Source organism: Coturnix japonica, chromosome 25 (genome assembly GCF_001577835.2).
Source record: "Coturnix japonica isolate 7356 chromosome 25, Coturnix japonica 2.1, whole genome shotgun sequence".
Classification (NCBI taxonomy): Eukaryota; Metazoa; Chordata; class Aves; order Galliformes; family Phasianidae; genus Coturnix; species Coturnix japonica.
The window spans coordinates 1,787,225-1,805,675 of NC_029540.1; the positions used below are offsets into that span (position 1 = coordinate 1,787,225).

Here is an 18,451-nt window from a genome sequence, read left to right on the forward strand (position 1 = left end):
GCGCCGCCATCTTGGATGGAGCGCCGCCATGTTGGGGGGGGGGGAGAGAGGGAGACGCCGCCATGTTGAGGGGGCGGCCGCCATGTTGGAGGGCGAGGGCCGCCATGTTGGAGGGCGAGGGCCGCCATGTTGGAGGGCGAGGGCCGCCCGCCCTCCGCGCCGCCCGAGGGGGGGAAACCGAGTGTCGCCATCTTAACGCGACCACCGTACTGAGGGCGGCGGAACCCGGGGCTGAGCCGTGAGGGGAGAACCCGCAAACAGCGCGGGCAGCACCGTCTCCTCAGTGCGGGGTGCGGGCTCCGTCCACACGCACCGCAGCCCTTCAAGGCCTTCGCCCCGCTCCCCGTCACCGCCGCCCGGAGCCGCGGCCGCAGCGCCGCCACTGCCGAGTCACCGCCGGGCGGCTCCGGGGCGGGGCGGGGCGGCGGGGCGGGGCCGGGGCCGGGCGGGGCCTGCGCCGATCGGGGACCAGTCGGCGGCTCCTGCATCCCGGGCTCGGAGCATCCTCCGGGCGGAGGCCGAACCGCGGAGCCTCCGCACCGGCTGCCGCATTCCGCCTCAGCGCGGACCATGGCGGAGATCACCAGCGTCCATCCCGGCTTCGGTGAGTGAGGCCGGGTTGCCCGGAGTCCCCCGTTCCTCCTCCCTTTCCCCCGGTGCCGGGCCCTGCCCGCCGCCTCCCAACCCCCCCCCGGCCCTTTTCCCATAGGTGGGGGCTCGGAGCGGCCCGGGCCTGGCCGCGGTGATGATGCGGAGGGCGAGGCCCGGCCCCGGTACCGAGCGCCCCATGACGCGCTGTCTGCGCCGCGCCCGGCCCGGCCTTTGTTCGCTCCTCCCCGGGGGCCGCGGGGCTGCGGCGCCGCTACCGAAGGCCGAACGGGGCTGGGGGGGGTCGGCCAGGGTGGGGCGGGGTCGTTATCCCACCCCCCACCTGCAGCGTTCGGCGGGGACGTGGAGGACCGAGGGAACGGCGGGGCATCATCCGTCCGAACGGTCTGTCCATTGGGTTCCTATAGCCCTTCAAAGCCCAATTGCTGCTCGTTCTGTCCTCCAGCACTCAGCGACCTTCCCTCGGCACCTATCGCTAACCACGTCTCCTTTAAATTCTAAGGCTTTTAATAGCGTTAATCCATCCTGCATCATGCCCTGCATCCCTTATATACAACGTCTGTATTCCACTTGCTGGACTGCCATCACCACAGCACTGGCCATCAGGGTGTAATCAGCAAATATTGGTATTAAAATGAAGTTTTCAATGATCTCTCATTAGCCAAAACCATCATTCCATGCCCCAGAGATTGATTTGGGTTCCATTTAGCTCTTTGTATCGCATCAAAGCAAAGATATCTTCTATAAATGCTGCATTTTGGTAATAAAAATGGGGTTCTGTTGGAGAGAAGGGACAAAATGGGCCGCGGTGCTGTTTTAAATGGGCATTTAAAGCTGTGCATGAACTCATAGAACCTCATGGATAGGAGTTGGGAGGCAGCTCACAGCTGTGAGGAACTACAGGAACAGAAAGCATGAATGTATGGAAGCATTACGTAAAGTGGGAGTCTCCAGGCAGGAGAGAAGAGGAGCGTTGGGCAGAGCTGGTTGTTCTGTGCTCTTCCTTTTAAATGCAGGAAGAAGCATCCAGCAAAACAAGGTGGGGACGGCTTGAAATAAAAGCTGTTTTTTTGTGTGTGTGTTTAATTAAGAGACACCATGAGATGCTGTGAGAGCCAACTTGAGATTTAGAGGGAGGAAAAAAATGGCTGTGGCTTGTTTGGTGCTTTCTGATGTGACTGCTGAAATTGTTTATTGGGAAATAAAGGTACAAGAGCCGATTCTCTGAGGACACAATGGGAACAAAACACACGAAAACATGAGGTCAGAATAAGAAAAGAGTTTGGGCTTTTGTCCTTTCCTGCGTGTGCTCTGAAGCTTTTTAAGATGTGTGTGTTGAATTGTACTGCCTTCAGATTGGTTCTTAAAGACCATTTGGGTCATTTCGAAGAGGGAATGTGAAATAAGCAAAGCAAAGATGTGTGTTAGTGTTTGTCAGCGTTGATTCTGCCCCTTGCTTTGAGCTGTAGGCCTGAAGATGTGCATTGATGGAGGCAGTCAGCACCTGAAAGACATCGTGCTGCAGGAAGGGAAGGCTTCCATCCAACCCAAAGAAGGAGATTTATTGTTATGGGAAAATCAGATTTCCCTCAGCCTATGAGGTACTCAGATCACAGCCTGGCAGTTCTTTTGCTCTCTCTTGTCCTCTTGCCTTGCAACCTTAATGTATGATATCAGGAAAGGCAGAGAAAGCACCAAATTCGGGTGTTGTCTGTAGCTGAAGCATTAATTCAGATGATGAATTTCTGTTGCTTGCAGTGCAGAATGAGAAGGTGTCAATCAGGTGAGCTCACCTCTGTGTGGCTGTTCCACTTCTTGTTGTGATGATTTTTTGGCTCTCCTATGGAAGCCAGCAGAGTGTGCAGCTTGTGAGGAAAAAGATGGGGCAGAGGGGGTTTAGTTTGCTTAAGAAAGAGTAAAATAAAGGGGAAAATTGATTAGTCAAGCAATAATACAATCATATTAAGACCGATACCTTAATATGCTTCAAAATACCATTGCTTTTAGTGGTAATATTCTAGTGTTAAGATGTTTAGGCTATAGAGAGAATACAGCAGAAGCAGCCGCTTGTTTACTTCTGAAATAAACTGAATTTCACACTCCTCCTCATTCCTTCTCACTTCTGAGGGGTCAAAGAAACGTGGCGCAGAAGGCGACTGTCCAACAGCAAATAGGGATGTCAGAATGGGGATTAATTTCTAATCCTGAGCTTTGGTTCTATAAGCAGCACCCACTAAATGCATTCTGTACCATAGGAGGAGGGATGCTGGGGCTGAGGATCCCTCCCTTCTCTCCCCTGTTACGATACGACCGCAGCGTGAACGTCTCATGGCACAAGAAGAAGATCTTTTCCTTCTCTTTTAAAGCTGAGCATAGCCAGCTCCTTCAAGCTGTCCTCATATTCCATCTGCTCTCCGTTCTCCACCCTCCATCTGCTCCAGCTCTTTAATTATCCTGGTGGCCCTTGACTAAATTGCTTGTATATGTCAATATAATGTACTGGGGAGCTGGAAACTACTGGTTTCATTTTGTGTTTGATAATACATCTCCAAAAGCAATGGTTATAAATAGAAAATAACGAGCTTGGTTGCTAAAAATGATTACTGTGCCTTTTTGTTCAGGCCTGACATTGCTGAAGAACCCAACTGACACATAAACTCTAGCAAAATATCAAATAATCCCTACGTACAAAAAGAGGATATTCTGTCCATTGCTTTTAAACACCAGATTTTCACACGAGAAAGAGTTCAAGGTTTGAATTACTCATAAGGGACAATTTATGAATAATCTTATGACAATTTCTGAATAATCCAGGGTTGGGTCCATAGAAATACAAGTTAACTTTTTATTCTAGGGATGCCTTGATACTAGGCTTAATGAATAGCATGCTATAGAGTCCCTGCCCAGGTATGCTCCCTCCTGGGGGGCTGTGGCACTCAAAGAAGTTCCAGCTCTTTCTTGACTGCTTTTCTCCCCTACAGATGTCTCTCCAGTTGTGGCAGGCCTCATTGGTGCTACTGTCCTGGTGGTTTCTGTCTCGGTAACAGTTTTTGTGTGGACATGCTGTCACCAGCAAGCAGAAAAAAAGCACAAAACCCCACCGTATAAATTCATTCACATGTTAAAAGGCATCAGCATCTATCCGGAGACCCTGAGTAACAAGAAGAAAATCAATCGAATCCGGAGAGACAAGAATGGAGCTCCTAAGGAGGCTGGGAGGGGAAACCTTTTGGTGGATGCTGCTGAATCTGGCTTGGTAGGCTCTGATAAGGCTCCAGATGGGCCAAATGCAGCTCCTCACATTGATCAGCTTCCGATCAAAGTAGATTATGGAGATGAACTAAGCCCAGATCAAAGCCTCACTCCGGGTGGAAGTAAAACCTCCTCCCCATCTTCTCCAGGGGAGGACGTCCTGTTGGGTGAACTGACTTTCTCAGTGGACTATAACTTCCCTAAAAAAGCCCTGGTGGTTACTATCCAGGAGGCTCACGGGCTGCCAGTTATGGATGAGCACACTCAGAGCTCCGACCCATACATCAAGATGACCATTCTTCCCGACAAAAGGCATCGCGTGAAGACCCGCGTCCTTCGCAAGACGCTGGATCCGGTCTTTGATGAAACCTTCACCTTCTATGGGATCCCCTACAGCCAGCTCCAGGATTTGGTGCTTCACTTCTTGGTGTTGAGTTTCGATCGCTTCTCTCGAGATGATGTGATTGGAGAAGTCATGGTGCCCCTTGCGGGAGTGGATCCGAGCACTGGGAAGGTTCAGCTGACCAGGGAGATTCTCAAAAGGAACATACAGGTGAGTAACTTCATCTCGTGTCATTGAGCTTTCCTTGCTTTGCATTTGGTCCCAGTTCTTCTGGTTTGGGAGCCTCAGTGATCTGGTGAGGCCAGACCGGAGACTACACCATTCTTAGTTATGAAACCCATTTTTTTTCCCACAGATGTATGTTATTATGTATGTTATTTTACTAATATCTGACCATGTTCTTTTAGTTTGGCAGTTCTCTGCTGTGTGGTTATAGAGATTTGGTAACACAGTTACTGTAGGGGCACAGAAATGGGGAATGCCACTCCCAATAAAAGAGCATTGTGACAAAGGGACATTCATCCTTGTCCGAGCTGTTCATGGAGAACAGCTAGAGATAGAGTTGCACTGAATACCTTTTAAACCAATTCTGAGTAACAATATATCCTGCTCTGCAAAGACAGATCGCACTTAGAGAAGGATTCATCTGACCCTTCTGGACACCTCCATTTGTAATTACCTAATTTGTAACCGTAGGCTGTAAGCCATTGAAAATATATCAGCATCACCAGCAAAGGCTGCTACAAAACATGGATGGGGAGACGTCTGGAGCAGCTCAGATCAATCCCACCTCCATCGACCCCCTCCTTTTCCCATGTGAGGATGAAGTGTATCTACCCAGTGTAGATATCTAAAACCCAAATGAACTGAATCCTGCTCTCATGTCTCGTGCTGTGGACTGGAAAGAAAAGCAGCCTGAAGACTCACCTCGATGGGGCTGCTTTACATTCTGCATTAGGGTTTTTAAAGTATTCTTTTCAGTGCATTGACTGCATGTCCTGTAAGTTCTACAAGTAATAGGTTAAAAATTGAGGAAAGTGGTCACACTAAAAAATAGATGTGATCAATTGTGCACGTTATTTAATATGCAGCAGTAACTAGAAGTAAATTTACCTTGGTGCCAGCTGCGCACACCATTTTCTCCAATTAATTTAAGCATCAGCATTCAAAACAACAGATTTAACGTTTATTGTGGTGATGTTTCTATTGGAAACAAAGCAAATCCTCCATTTGTGACCTCCTTCCCCATCTGCACTGCAGGGGGGGTTAAAAGGAGCAGATGCTGATGGAGGGGGCAGGGCAGGATGCTGATGGCTGAGCTTAAAGCAAGCAGCTGTTTGAGTTCTGCAGTGCTGTCACTGCTGTGCTCCCTACACCACACCATCTCACGCCCATTGCCAATACCACCTTCCTTGATAGCAAATAAACTTAATTGAAATTAGCGCCATCTCACTGGAAGTTAATGAGTGCCGACTGGAAACCAAAGCTAATAATCTTAATAGTGTTATTCTTTGGAAGTATGAATGACGAGTTTAATAGAATAGTTTCTTTTTTGTCTTCATCATTTTCTGGTGTAGGATTGACTGATGGTGGAGCTCCCAAAGTGTGCCCAAGGAGCTCGAGGTGCTCACCAGTGTAACCTCCAAAAGAAATCAGTGAACTTAGAGCTCCCAGAAACCACAGCATCTCCAGAGGAGACCTCAGAGGAACCCTGAGGTGCTCATTTCTCTGAGCATGACCCCAGGTTTGCTCCCAGAGAAACTGAAGGCTGTGGTGATGCTTTGCTCAGCAGACATGGTATATAGAGCAGAGGATGTTTTACCTTCAGCAGCTCGCTCTCCTTCTGGAGACCTCACATGGCTACGGCTAAACATGGATTTAGAATGAAACACAGATGATTTTCCAACTTCCTGGTCCTTTAGCATAAGAAAAGGAGAACACCCCCAACATTACCCCATGTTTGTAAGATCTTGTCCTAATACACTATTGCTGTTTCTTGTTCACAGAAATGCATTAGCAGAGGAGAGCTGCAGGTCTCACTATCTTACCAACCCGCGGCACAGAGAATGACCGTCGTGGTGCTGAAAGCCAGACATTTGCCAAAGATGGATATCACTGGCCTCTCAGGTAGAAGCTATTTTCTCCAACCCTGAATATGTTTGTAGTCTGCCACACAAAGCCACCCTGAGGGCAATTCATAGCTTTGCTGCGGGGGTGCTCCAGCACAACGTTGTTTCCATCTGAAAGAACATGCAGCAAAATACAGGCTGGGTTCAGAGGGGGGAGGAAGGAGACTTTAATATCCAAACAGTGCACAGCAGCTGTTGGTTGTTGGGTAGGAATTGTGTTGCAGAAGGTAAATGCATTCTGATAAATAAGAGAATGTGAGAGGAAACTCCCAGTCGCTACAAGCTCAGCTCACTTTTAGATCATTTACTTCTTCTTATTGTCTTTACTTTGCAAACTTTTCCTCAAACTCCTGAGCGTGATGAATCACTGCAAGTGACAGAACAGAACAGATGCAATATGCAAGGCTAACATTTTATCCTTCCCTGATACTTATGTTATGCATTAGCTTATGATTTAAGAAGTAAAAACCAAACATTGCCAGCTGGGTGTCACTTCTAGCTTCAAAACTCGTGCTAAGTCAGAAAAGCACATGTATATATATATATATATATATGTATATATATATATATGTGTGTGTGTGTGTGTATATATGCCAGCATTAGGATTAAATTAATATACATGGCATACATAAAGTGCAAATTGACTTGAGTCTGGTGGCTCTGGGCAGCACATAGCAGGGGGTTGGAACTGATGAGCATTGAGGTCCTTTTCAACCCAGGCCGTGCTATGATTCTATGATGCGAGCTGGTTGCTTTGCAGTGGGAGAATCCTGACAGTCCCCAACTGTGGGAGCTGAAGCGTGAACCTAGACGTGCACAATTCACTTCTGCTTGGATCAGCAAGCTGAACCCATCCACCCCTTCCCAGAGCATTGCTGGACTGTGTTATTAGTTCATGTCTCTCTTGTCTGACAGATCCCTATGTTAAGGTGAATGTTTATTACGGAAGAAAGCGCATAGCAAAAAAGAAGACCCACGTGAAGAAGTGCACTTTGAATCCCGTCTTCAACGAATCCTTCATTTACGACATCCCCGTTGATCTCCTTCCTGACATCAGCATCGAATTCCTGGTCATCGATTTCGACCGTACCACAAAAAACGAGGTGGTGGGACGGCTGATTTTAGGAGCTCACAGCATCACTGCAGCTGGTGTGGAGCACTGGAGAGAGGTTTGTGAGAATCCTAGAAAGCCTGTGGCCAAATGGCACAGCCTGAGCGAATACTAGCAGAGGTTGTGGCAGCTGATCATAGAACAGACTTACACCTTGTTTTAGCTGTAGAACTAAACTTTCATAAGAAGCAGCAGCTGATGGGTTCTCTAGTGATGTGATTTTGCAGGGCACTACGATTCTAAAGAGCATTAAATTAAAAAGAAAAAAAAAAAAACATAAAAATACCACAAATATATATAACAGTGTAATCACGCTATTGCATGCCTAATACAAACTGAAATTAGTATAACTACCAATATCAAGTTGCAGATTTTAATACAATTATCTGTCACTATGGAAGTTGTGTTTGTGCCGAACTGTCTTTGCTGGTATTCACCAAAATTGGCCTGTCTTTATTAGGCTTCTCCCAAAGTTTCTGGATTCTGCTGTTGAACCTCTAGTTTCTTGTTAGTTTGCCTGCCCATTGGTTCTTGCAGTTCTCTTCTTTGCTGGTTTGGGAGTACCAACTACGTTTCCATTTAAGGTGGTTTAGAATTCTGCACTAAAGCAAAAGGAAAATACAGGGGAAAATGGCACTTTCCTTCAGAGACAAAAAAAGAAGAGTCTTTATCAGGTAGTAAAAGACTTCTATTGTGGTATCACTGCTTTGGGGCTGGAAGGCCACAGCCTCAAAGATTCCCATCTAAAATTCACATGCCAACAAATGGATCGCTTTGCTTTTGCCATGTGGAAATTAGCACAGCCACCATCTGCCAGAACTGGGTTTAATTCCACTACGCTGCATTTTATTTAACCCTGTGTGTGAAGGGCCCAACAAAACCTGACACGGCGCTGTTTGTTAAGGAAACTCTTTGCTGGTTCTTTTAAACATTAAATCACGACATTCCACAGGATTGGTAAGTTCTGTAACAGCAGCGTAATGTGATGAGATAGGAGAATAGCATGGGGAGAGGCATGAAGTAAAGGCTTCACAGAGCTTCCATTAGGTTCAAAGGGAGTCAGTTCGCATGTGCTCTCCAAAGAATAACGCAGGGCAAAGTGTGTTCTGACACCAAGTCAGACTGGTCAAGCAGTTAAGCTTTAGGATTTCAGAGCAGCTCGAGTTAGCTCTGAAATTGAGGACACGACTTCTGAGACTTGGAATATGTGTTCTGTCATCTCTGAAATGCAACAGTGCTGCTTAATAAATGTGGCCTGCAGCGCTTCATGCTGCCAGCCCCAAACACTCAGCAGCTCTGAGCTGAAGTTCCACCAATATATAAATGAAGTTTGGAAACAGCTGCATTCAATCTCACTTGATAGCAAGACGACATCCACCAAGATGTTATTAGGCAGGAGGATCTTGGTGAGTAACTTGATTGGGCTTCTTCCTACGTTCAAGACAAAAGGATGATAATTGGCAGCAAGTAATTAGTTGTAAGCATTGTTGGTGAGCTGAGCGTAAATAGTCCTAACAAGCAGCAGAAATTCAAAGCATTTCTGTGCTCTCCAATGGAAACACAAAGCAGAACTGAGCTTGCAGGGAGGCACGCAGCAGACTGCGAGGTCGCGGTGTCGGTGTGGTTGCTTCCAGGCAGCCCATCTGTTCTGTGCCACCTAGAATGTAAATAGCGTGTTGTAATTAAACACTTCTAAGATCGCTGAACTATATTTGCAGGACTTGGCTATTGAGTTTTAGAGCCTTGATGGAAAAATGATCCTTTCCACCTTCTTCCTAATGAAAGTAGAATCCTTGAGCAAGTCTGACTTGGATTGCTTTCCAACCACAAAGTAAAGCAGTGCTGCTGGGATGGCTGTTCAGGTGCACAGTCAGTGCATGGTCCATTGGCAAACCTTTGGCATCTCTCCCTTAGAAACCGCTTTTGGAAAGCTGGATTTTCTCACTCGTAGCCATTTTCTCATTGAACTTCCTTCTGGGCAAAAGAGAAGTCACATCTTCTTTCAGAAGAGAAGTCACACTGAAGCTGCAGCTCTATTGCTCAGTCCTATGTGGCAGATGGAAGCACCGGCTTCTGTTTGTGTTTAATCAATCCCAACTACAAGCATTACAGCCTGAGGTTACAGCAGATTTTATCTTTGGCCCTTACAGCCACAAACCAGAGCTCTCCTTTGGAAACAGCCGCTCAACTTTTAGGTATCATCACAGCTTTTTCTTTCTCAGAAAATCCAATCATCAGAACAGAACAAAGCAACACAAAGTTCCCTTTTTTATTTCCCCCCCCTCCCTTCAGTGTGAGAAGCATGCGTTAAGCCTAGATGATCTCTATCAGATTCCTTTAGTTGAGAAGGAAAGATGAACTTCTTGTCAAGGAAACATGCTCAGGGTAAATAGTCTTAGGCTATCGGGCAGATAGGAATAGCTCCAACGCTTCCGGAATAATAGGAAACTGAAGATGTGCAGATTATATATATTTTTAAAAGGTAAAATAGACAGTAAGTGACAGCGGACTCACTGTAAAATCTCCCAGATGTGGTTATTCTTTACCTTGTGTCTTCTATTGTAAAATTAACTTGGACAGTTACAGCGTTGTGTGGAAAAAAAAAAAAAGGCAAAAATCCTAACTCAACATGTGTGAAACTGCATAATGCTAGAAGCTACTTGACATTATGTAATGCTATCTTGTATGTTGAATTTGTTAACGCACATTGAGCGTGGAAATAAAACTTAAATCACTTTAGATGGTTGACTGCGCTGTGTTTGAAAGGTGGAAACAAACATACCTGAAAAACAGAGAGAGAACAAAACCCCAGCAACTGAAGTGAGCTGCTGTCACTGCAACATCAGCACATGCAAGGACTGTCATCACTGAGCCTCTCCGTGGCTGTAATTTAATGTGAGTGGGCATCTAAGAGGGAATAAATGGGCAAAAAAGAACGTGGTCCGTGAAAGAATACTTTGAAGAAAAGCAATTGGATCCTTTTCTTTGTGGTTCAGACGCATTCCTGGATTCCCAGCCTGCTTTATTCAGAAACACTTTTGTCCGTGTCACTGTGAGATACAATGGCGTGTCCCCGAGGCACGGCGCTCTGTAATGCAGCTTCTGCAGCTCCCATCACTGCTCCAGAGCACAGCACTGCTGGGCACAAAGCCACGGCTTTAGAAAACACCAAAGAGTGCAGAATACCAAACTGTGTTTCCACAGCAACGTGGCTACAGAAACCCTCCAACACGACGCTTCTCCCCGGCCTGGTGGCCTCCCCTGCAACAAAGGATGAGGATCCAGAGGTGGCTGAGGAATCTGAACACCTGAAATAAGCTCCATGGGAACTTTGGGTCTCCTCTTTAAGATCTCGGTGGTTTCAGCCCATAAAGATCATCCAGTGTCCCAGAAAATGGAACGCAGTCAAATGCCACAGCTCCTCAGACACCATTTTCCAGCAGATGGAAATGTTCATTTGGGAAGGAGGAAGAAACACATCCAAGAGGTAAGGATATCCCAAAATGCTGCCCTCCATCCAGAGCACAAAGCTGTTCACCCACCCTCACCTCACTGCCCACCCTGCAATCAGTTATTTATCAGTTATTTATCACTGTAATGACTGCAGTTGGCAGAGTGGTTTTGGTCGACCCCTCTCCTAAGCAGGCAGCTCCCAACACTCTGCATGATGTGAAAGAAAACCTCACCCCTCTCTGCTTGGCTTCTACCTCAAACATTGCCCGGCTTTCACAAATATCCCATTTCAGGTTCTTACACCATTCAGCCCAAGCAGAAACAAAAGGATTTGCATAAGAAAAAGGAAAGAAGCAAGCAGAATGGGTCTGACAAACTCTGAAAAGAGGAAACGTTATAGGGAAAGCATGGAAGCTCTGCTCAGACGCTCTTCCCACCTTCTCTGGCTGATGCTGCCATTGAAATCAATAGGATTTTTGCCATCTTTCTCTGGCAGCATTAATTGGGCCCCTCCTTCTCCAACAGCTTCTACCTCTCCTAATTCAACACAGGAGCAAGACCAGTTTCCATGGCAATGTGAGTTACTTTTTGATGACAGACGGGATCCGGGCTCTGCTGCTATTTCCTTTAACAGGCAGTCAGAAATAGCTCATCCATCCCCAGCAGCACCTTATGCTTCAGTCCTCCTGTTCCACCCCGTTTACAAGCAGCGTTTGGATACCGATCATTTAAGAGTGAGCGGGCAAACACTCCTTGAGCCATTTCATTTGGGTTTGGTTCAGTTTTGGGCACGTTTAGAATCTGCTCCCTTTGGTACATTGTGTTTGCTCTTAAAAACCAATTGACTTCCCTAAAATACATAAGGAGGAACATTCCAGAGGGGAACTCTCCTTACCAGGATGAGTATGGGCATGGTATGGTACAGTACACTATACAGGCATGGTATGGTGTACCCTATGGGCATGGTATGGTATACTACATAGGAATGGTATGGTATACTGTATAGGCATGGTATGGTATACGGTATGGGCATGGTATGGTATACCATATAGGCATGGTCTGGTATACCATATAGGCATGGTATGGTATACTATATAGGAATGGTATGGTATACTGTATGGGCATTGTATGGTATACTATATAGGAATTGTATGGTATACCATATAGGCATGGTCTGGTATACCATATAGGAATGGTTCCACTTAGGGAGCTTCACGTTTCAGCCACATAATACTTTGCATGTTTTTCTCCTTTCCAAGTCATCCTTAGAAAACATACCTCAAACTTCAGCTTTCACAGCCAGAAATACAGCTTCCCTGTATTCCTATGGTTTATTTCTTCTTAGAGCATATAAAACATAAGCAGGATTTAGCAAAGAAACCCGTATCAGTTCTAACCTTCCCATCCAGAACGATGCTGATCACGTCTTCCACCGTCGGCCATCTAGCGGCTCAGCTGCTCCAATGCAAATCCCCATCACACGTTTCCCATCCAGTGAGTTTCTCACGCAGGCTCAGTGCAAGGAATGACCTCAGCCTGTGAAACATTCCAGTGTCGCTCATCTGCTGTGGCAAAACGCAAACCAGAACGTTTGTATTGGAGGATAAAGGAACATCTCACATCTACAGGTCCTTGCAGCCACGTTTATGGGTGTGTAAAGGAGCAGACATGGCAGCACGCTCCCCTGACCCAGATTGACTTTATCTGCAGGGTTTTTTTGCTCAATACTCAGGAATTAACATCCACATTTTACCCATTCTGCATACCTGTAAACAACTTTTTGTCATGTCAGCAACCTTTATCTGCAGCAAGAAGGCGCCCTGCTCCTGCATTCCTGCAATAGAAGCAGGAAAGTAAAGCTGTATCAGCACCACACAACACAGCAAAGCTTCTCTTAGTGGAGTCCAAGCAGACAATGAACAGTAAGATCTGCTCAGCTGCACACAGCATGGCAGTGTTGGACCCTCCTGAGCTGCAATTCCTTCATTCCTGGGGATGTTTGTGAACCGATGGCAGTAATTTCTGCCTTAAACACCTCCAAGTGTGGCCTCAGGGTGGGGTGAAGCAACTAAACTCCCCCTCTGTTGCCATACAGAACATATTTGCTGCCTCTCCCAGCTCCTGGGGGCTCAGACAATGGCACACAATGGTACCGACTTCCTGCAGCACAGACTGCCTCAAAGGTCAAAGCCTCCACCGGGATGGGCTGCTGGACACAAAACACTCCTGTCGCTGTTCAGATGACAGACAAATGGCATCTGACAACCACAATGGACTTCGGGGAATGCTGCGGTGCTCATTTTTTTCATTCCATAGATATTTTCATGCTGTTTACAAAAGGGCCATTGCTGGAACCAGTCTTTCATGGCATCCAAATCCCAGGGATGAACCTAAAAGCGAAGCCCTGAGATGTCTGCCTCAAACCTAATTGGAATTTGCCTCTAATTTGCCTTTAGATCTTAGCATAGTACCTATGTACGTACTCCAAAACCAAACCAAGAGCCTTTTCCTTCAGGCTGAGCTCCGTGTCCTGCAGTCAGTGAAATGCGATGGGGATAAAGCAAAGTGCTCCCTGTCTCTGAATACACTTAACTTGTTAACTCCAGATGGATCAGTCCAAGCCACGGAGCAGCACTGAGGCATCACATCACTCCTAAGGACAGAAAGCATCGAAGTTGTTAAAGTTTCACACCATTTCACCATAAATACCCATTTATTTTACATTTATTATTATTCCTGGTTTACTTTCAAGACTCCCAACATTAAGATGACCACTTTATGAGCTCAATTCAAAGCACCCCACGAGCTTTTCTTCAGCCTCAAATGTGTGTAGCACCATGGGTGCAAATCCCACACCATGCAATAAAACACCCGACACCAATTTGGTATTAAAAACTCTATATTGTGTCAAATAAAACAATAATCCCGCGTACAAATTCATACATGACAAAAATAAAACTTCTTTTTTTTGTTTTCCTTTTGAATAACACTGTAAAAAAAAACCAAACAAAAGTGCTTGCTGCCGTTCTGATTTAGTAACTCTAGAAGCAACAGGCTCATAGAAGGCATTAGTAAACATATATGTTGCATTGAAGGGATCACGTAAGGCACAGACATTACAGACAGGGGATGGGGAGAACTGGGCCTGCACAGCTGCCAGCACTGCCTGAGATTGGAAGTCATCATTGCCACAAAGGAATCAGGACTGTTCCTAAACCCCACTGCCCATCCCTGGCTTTTATCTATCAGTTTTAGATGGCATTGAATCCAACATGGAGCAATTCAACATGGAGCTGCAGTTCCACACAGGTTAAGTGCAGTCAATACAGCACAACTGCAGGCATGGTGAACTGAGCAGAGCTCTGACATTCCCATTATTCTCTCTGCTTTCAATTGGTGTTGATTACCAGCACGGCCTTACACTGGAAACAAGAGAGACACAGAAATCCCTTCCAATGCTGAGCTTGGCTACAAACACACCTTACACAAAGAAAATTCCCTTAGAAGCACCAGGCACTGAAGTTCCAGTGGTATCTTACACAGTAAGGAGTGTAGGAAGAAGAAAACCTAAAGGTCTGTGTGTTCATTATCTTCACTTTTTTGCTCCGGATCTTTTTATACATCCATTCCAACAACTCGTTTTCAGTTCTGATGGCACTGCAAGGCCTTTTGGTCAGTAGGATTAACAGCAACTGCCACGGAGGATCAACAATTAAGAGAAGCACTTGATTAATACCGCACTTACAGTCTGCTAAGCTCTCAGCATTACACAGAGACTCGAGGCACTTCGTTCTCTGTGCAAGGCCTTTAAACCCATCTCTGATTTTCTGTATCATTTACTAAACAACCCCGGACATCCATCTCTCCATGAGCTTTTTGTACTGTAACAACAGCTCCGGATTTAAATCCTATAAGCAGAGAACATGGAAAATTATCCCCAAGGAGGGAGGATGTGCTGATGGTTGGGTGGGAATATCCAGCAGTGCTGCCCCATTCACTGCTCCCAACTTTAAGGCAGCACTGAAGAACCTCACCAGCATTAAGGATAGCAGTTCTGGCCCCAATGCCTCGCTTTCAGTCTTCATTACAAAGCAGTTATCACAGATTAATCTGAAATGACTACGTTAGAGATTCCTACTCGATAATACTGTCTCCTTTAAGACAACCATATAAAACTGAATGTAAATAAATACGCCACTGCAACCATCGCAGCTACGACTTCAACAAACAAGTCAGAAAATCCAAAGCTGCAGCTTCCAGCTCACCACAAACGTTCCAACAACGCCATCAATGCTAAATGGAGGGACGATGCTACACATCCACGTGCTGCTGCCAACTTAGAGCTGCCAGAGGAACAAGAATTGGCTGTTTTTGACTTGCTGAGGGTCCCAACCAACACACACTGAGAACTCAGTGCTTCTTCAGGTGAACTTTTTCCTTGCTAAATCCAGGAGAACAAAGCACAAATCTCCCCTCACTGCCATCCAACCTCAACAAAATCCTCCTCTGGTGATGGGAATGCAGCAACATTTTGTTGTGCAAACAACTGAGAAACAGGATTGAATTAAGTTGGGTAGAAATTCAGCATCTTGTTTGTTTTTTTTTACCTCTTAAAACAACTCAATGCAGCGACCAAAAAGTGCAGCGTCAGAAACCTACCAGCATCTGTAACCAACATACAAGCAGTATTTGGAGAATCCGGTCTAAAAATGACAACAAACAGAAGTCAAATTGTTACCGTGTCTCGAGTTAAATATCCAGAACTAAGAGAGAATATCATTTGAAGCAAAAAAGAATGGCTAAGAGTGATGCTCCCCCTCACACAAGTCCCATCAGTCTTTAAACCTACTGCTGAAATGTTGTCATTCAACCGCTTTGGTTACGAGTGGCTGCTCCCATGTTTTCTCTTACAGAGGAGTTCGTTCTCTTCAAGTGACCGAATCCTTCTTCCTCCTGAACGGGGATTTCAATCTTTTCCAAACGCTGCTTTTAGGTTTGGATTTTTTCTCCATTGCCATCACTGCTTCTTTCTCTTTCCTGCGGATTTCTCTCACCAGAGCATGGAACACGTCGTCGATGTAGTAACGATACGCAGCCGAAGTCTCAAAGAAAGGACAGTTGAATTCTCGTGCCAATGCAGAACCTTCTTCTTTGGAGACCTGCAAAAAAAAACCCCATATACTTGTCAAGAAAGCCCAAACCAGGCAGGTTCTTCCTTCCTCTCTTCTTGTTCACGGCTAAGAGCTGCGTGTGCACCCTCCCCATTCCAGAACTGCCCACCTCCACCCATGTCTGCATCTTTCTTTACAAACCCTCTTCTCTTTCATCCATCAAGCAACGTAACCACCCATAGGAGACTCAGCAGATACAGAAGCTCTGGTTATTCAAACAAGAAAAGCCTTTCAGAGAGTATTCCCTTCCCACAATATAGTCCTGGATGCCTGATGAGAGCAGCCCTCAGCCCACAATGAACGTCTGTCAGTTTCCCACAGACAAGAGTTACCATTCCCTTAAGCTGAAGCTCCCTTTCTGTTCATTCTTACCCCCATTATTACACCTCCTTTCTTAGCAGACTCGCATCCTTAGGTCTGTAATACTTACAAGGGGTTTATGCAGTGCCGTACCCCCATTAAAAGAAGGAAATAAAGACAGGAAAAGCCCAAGAGCAGCTGAAACTCAAAGCATCAACTGGAAGATTTCACTCCCATGGTAGTTACATGCTATATGCATATATAGCTATAGCTATTCAGCACTCCAGTTTAAATTCATACAGCTCTCATGTTCAACATACTACAGAGTGAACCCCAAAGGAATTAAGAACACGATCTATCACCATGTTCTGAAGCAGGTGGGAAGGTCTATTTGGGAGCCACATACCTGCCTCAGCTGCGTCAGGTCCGATTTGTTCCCCACCAGAACCACGGGGGTGTCGTCGGTGCGTCGGACACGATAAATGAGCTGCTTGAACTCACGCACTTCGTGGAAGCTGCGTCGATCTGTGATGGAGTAGCAGATGATAAACCCCTCTCCAGCCCTCATGTATTGGTCCCTCATGGCCGTGAACTCTGCCTACAAACAGAGCGCGACACAAACACAACCGTTGTTTGATTTGCTCAAAATTGGAAGCATTTCTCTCCTCATCCTGTCACACAAAGGACAAAACTCTACGGGATCAACACCACCTTTCCCTTGGTAAAGAAATAAACATAAGGAAGTATTTTGTATCTGTAGAAGGACCCAAGGGATGATACGTACCCTAAGAGGACAGGCTGGGAGAGCTGGGGCTGCTCAGCATGGAGAGCTGAGAGCGGCCTTTCAATTACTAAAGAGGCTGTAATTAAGGAGGGGACGGGCTCATTAGCAGAGCCTGCTGTGAGGAGACTGAGGGAAGAGATATCAAACTAAAAGAGGAGATTTCAATTAGGTACAAGAAGGGAGTCAAACCAATCCAAAGACTATCAGCCAATACACATCATGTGCTGAGTGCGGGCAGTGAGATGAGATCTCCATTGCATTCGTGTGCTGTGTTAGTGACACATGAATGAAGTGCTGCCTGGGCTGCCTAAACAACAGCGATGCTGTGGGTATAAGGATGAATTCAGACAGCTCTAAAGGCCACTCAGAAGAACAGAAAGGCACATTGCTGTGGGGTTCTTTCTATCCCTGTATCCTCCCATGCACTCAATGCTGCTCACCAACCTGTCCCGCTGTATCCAATATATCCAGGTTGGCAGGTTCGTCGTCGATGCGTATCCGTATCTTATAGGCATCCTCTGGATCCGCAGCACGTCGGGGGAGAACAAAACGTGAACTGAACGCCATTGCAAAACTCATTCATCACCGACACACACGCAAAGGGGGAACGTTACACAAAGGGAGCCCCACTTCAAAGCACCGGACCCACAGCAGCGCGACCGCGGGGGGCTGAGCGGGTCGGGGGGGGCTGTTCTCACCGATGGTCGGGTCGTGATCCTCGGGAAAGCGGTGACTGATGAACTGCATCGTCATGGCTGCAATGGAGAGAAACAATGGAAGAGAAACAATGTCAGACGATGCCCAACGCGGCCCCAACGGCGGCACAGCGCGGAGCTCCGCCCGGCTCCTCACTCACCGCTCTTCCCGACGCCGCCGGCTCCCAACATCACCAGTTTATACTCCCGGGGCTGCCCCGCTCCGCCCGGCCGGGCTCCGGCGTCCATCTCCAAAGCTCCTGAACGGGAGGAAAACAGCGTGAGGCCCGGCAGCCCCTCGTGAGGCCCGGCAGCCCTCTATAAGGCCCGGCAGCCCTTCGTAAGGCCCAGCAGCCCCTCGTGAGGCCCGGCAGCCCTTCGTGAGGCCCGGTAGCCCTTCATGAGGCCCCGCCGCTCCTCTCCCCGCTCACCTCAGGCCGCTCCGTGACACCGCCGCCGCCTCAAGGCCCGGCCCGGAGCGCAGCCGCCGAGCCCAAAATGGCGGCGGGGCCGCGCCAACGGGAGACCGCCCCTCACTGAGCCACGCCCCCTTTAAGCCACGCCCCTTAAGACACGCTCCCTTTAAACAACACCCCTTTGCTAG

General features: G+C 47.0%; 2 protein-coding genes across 3 annotated transcripts; one reads left to right on the forward strand and one right to left on the reverse strand.

Annotated features, from left to right (window-relative positions):
- The first annotated feature begins 167 nt into the window (after window positions 1-167).
- Window positions 168-10,183, forward strand: SYT11 (synaptotagmin 11). 2 transcript variants are annotated; one of them, XM_015884583.2, is made up of 4 exons: window positions 168-604; window positions 3,591-4,414; window positions 6,211-6,331; window positions 7,249-10,183. In XM_015884583.2, the coding sequence occupies exons 1-4, from the start codon at window positions 571-573 to the stop codon at window positions 7,557-7,559; spliced, it is 1,290 nt and encodes a 429-aa protein (XP_015740069.1). In that variant the 5' UTR covers window positions 168-570; the 3' UTR covers window positions 7,560-10,183. The 2 variants fall into 2 exon arrangements, with proteins under 2 accessions (XP_015740069.1, XP_015740068.1); XM_015884582.2 differs by having other exon boundaries at window positions 186-604; window positions 6,211-6,334.
- A 3,595-nt stretch (window positions 10,184-13,778) lies between these two features.
- Window positions 13,779-18,409, reverse strand: RIT1 (Ras like without CAAX 1). Its single transcript, XM_015884584.2, has 6 exons — window positions 18,279-18,409; window positions 18,009-18,107; window positions 17,851-17,907; window positions 17,597-17,670; window positions 16,775-16,966; window positions 13,779-16,056 (listed from the first exon to the last, which is right to left on the reverse strand). Exons 2-6 carry the CDS (start codon window positions 18,094-18,096, stop codon window positions 15,826-15,828), a joined length of 642 nt encoding a protein of 213 aa, XP_015740070.1. The 5' UTR covers window positions 18,097-18,107; window positions 18,279-18,409; the 3' UTR covers window positions 13,779-15,825.
- Between the last annotated feature and the right edge of the window lie 42 nt (window positions 18,410-18,451).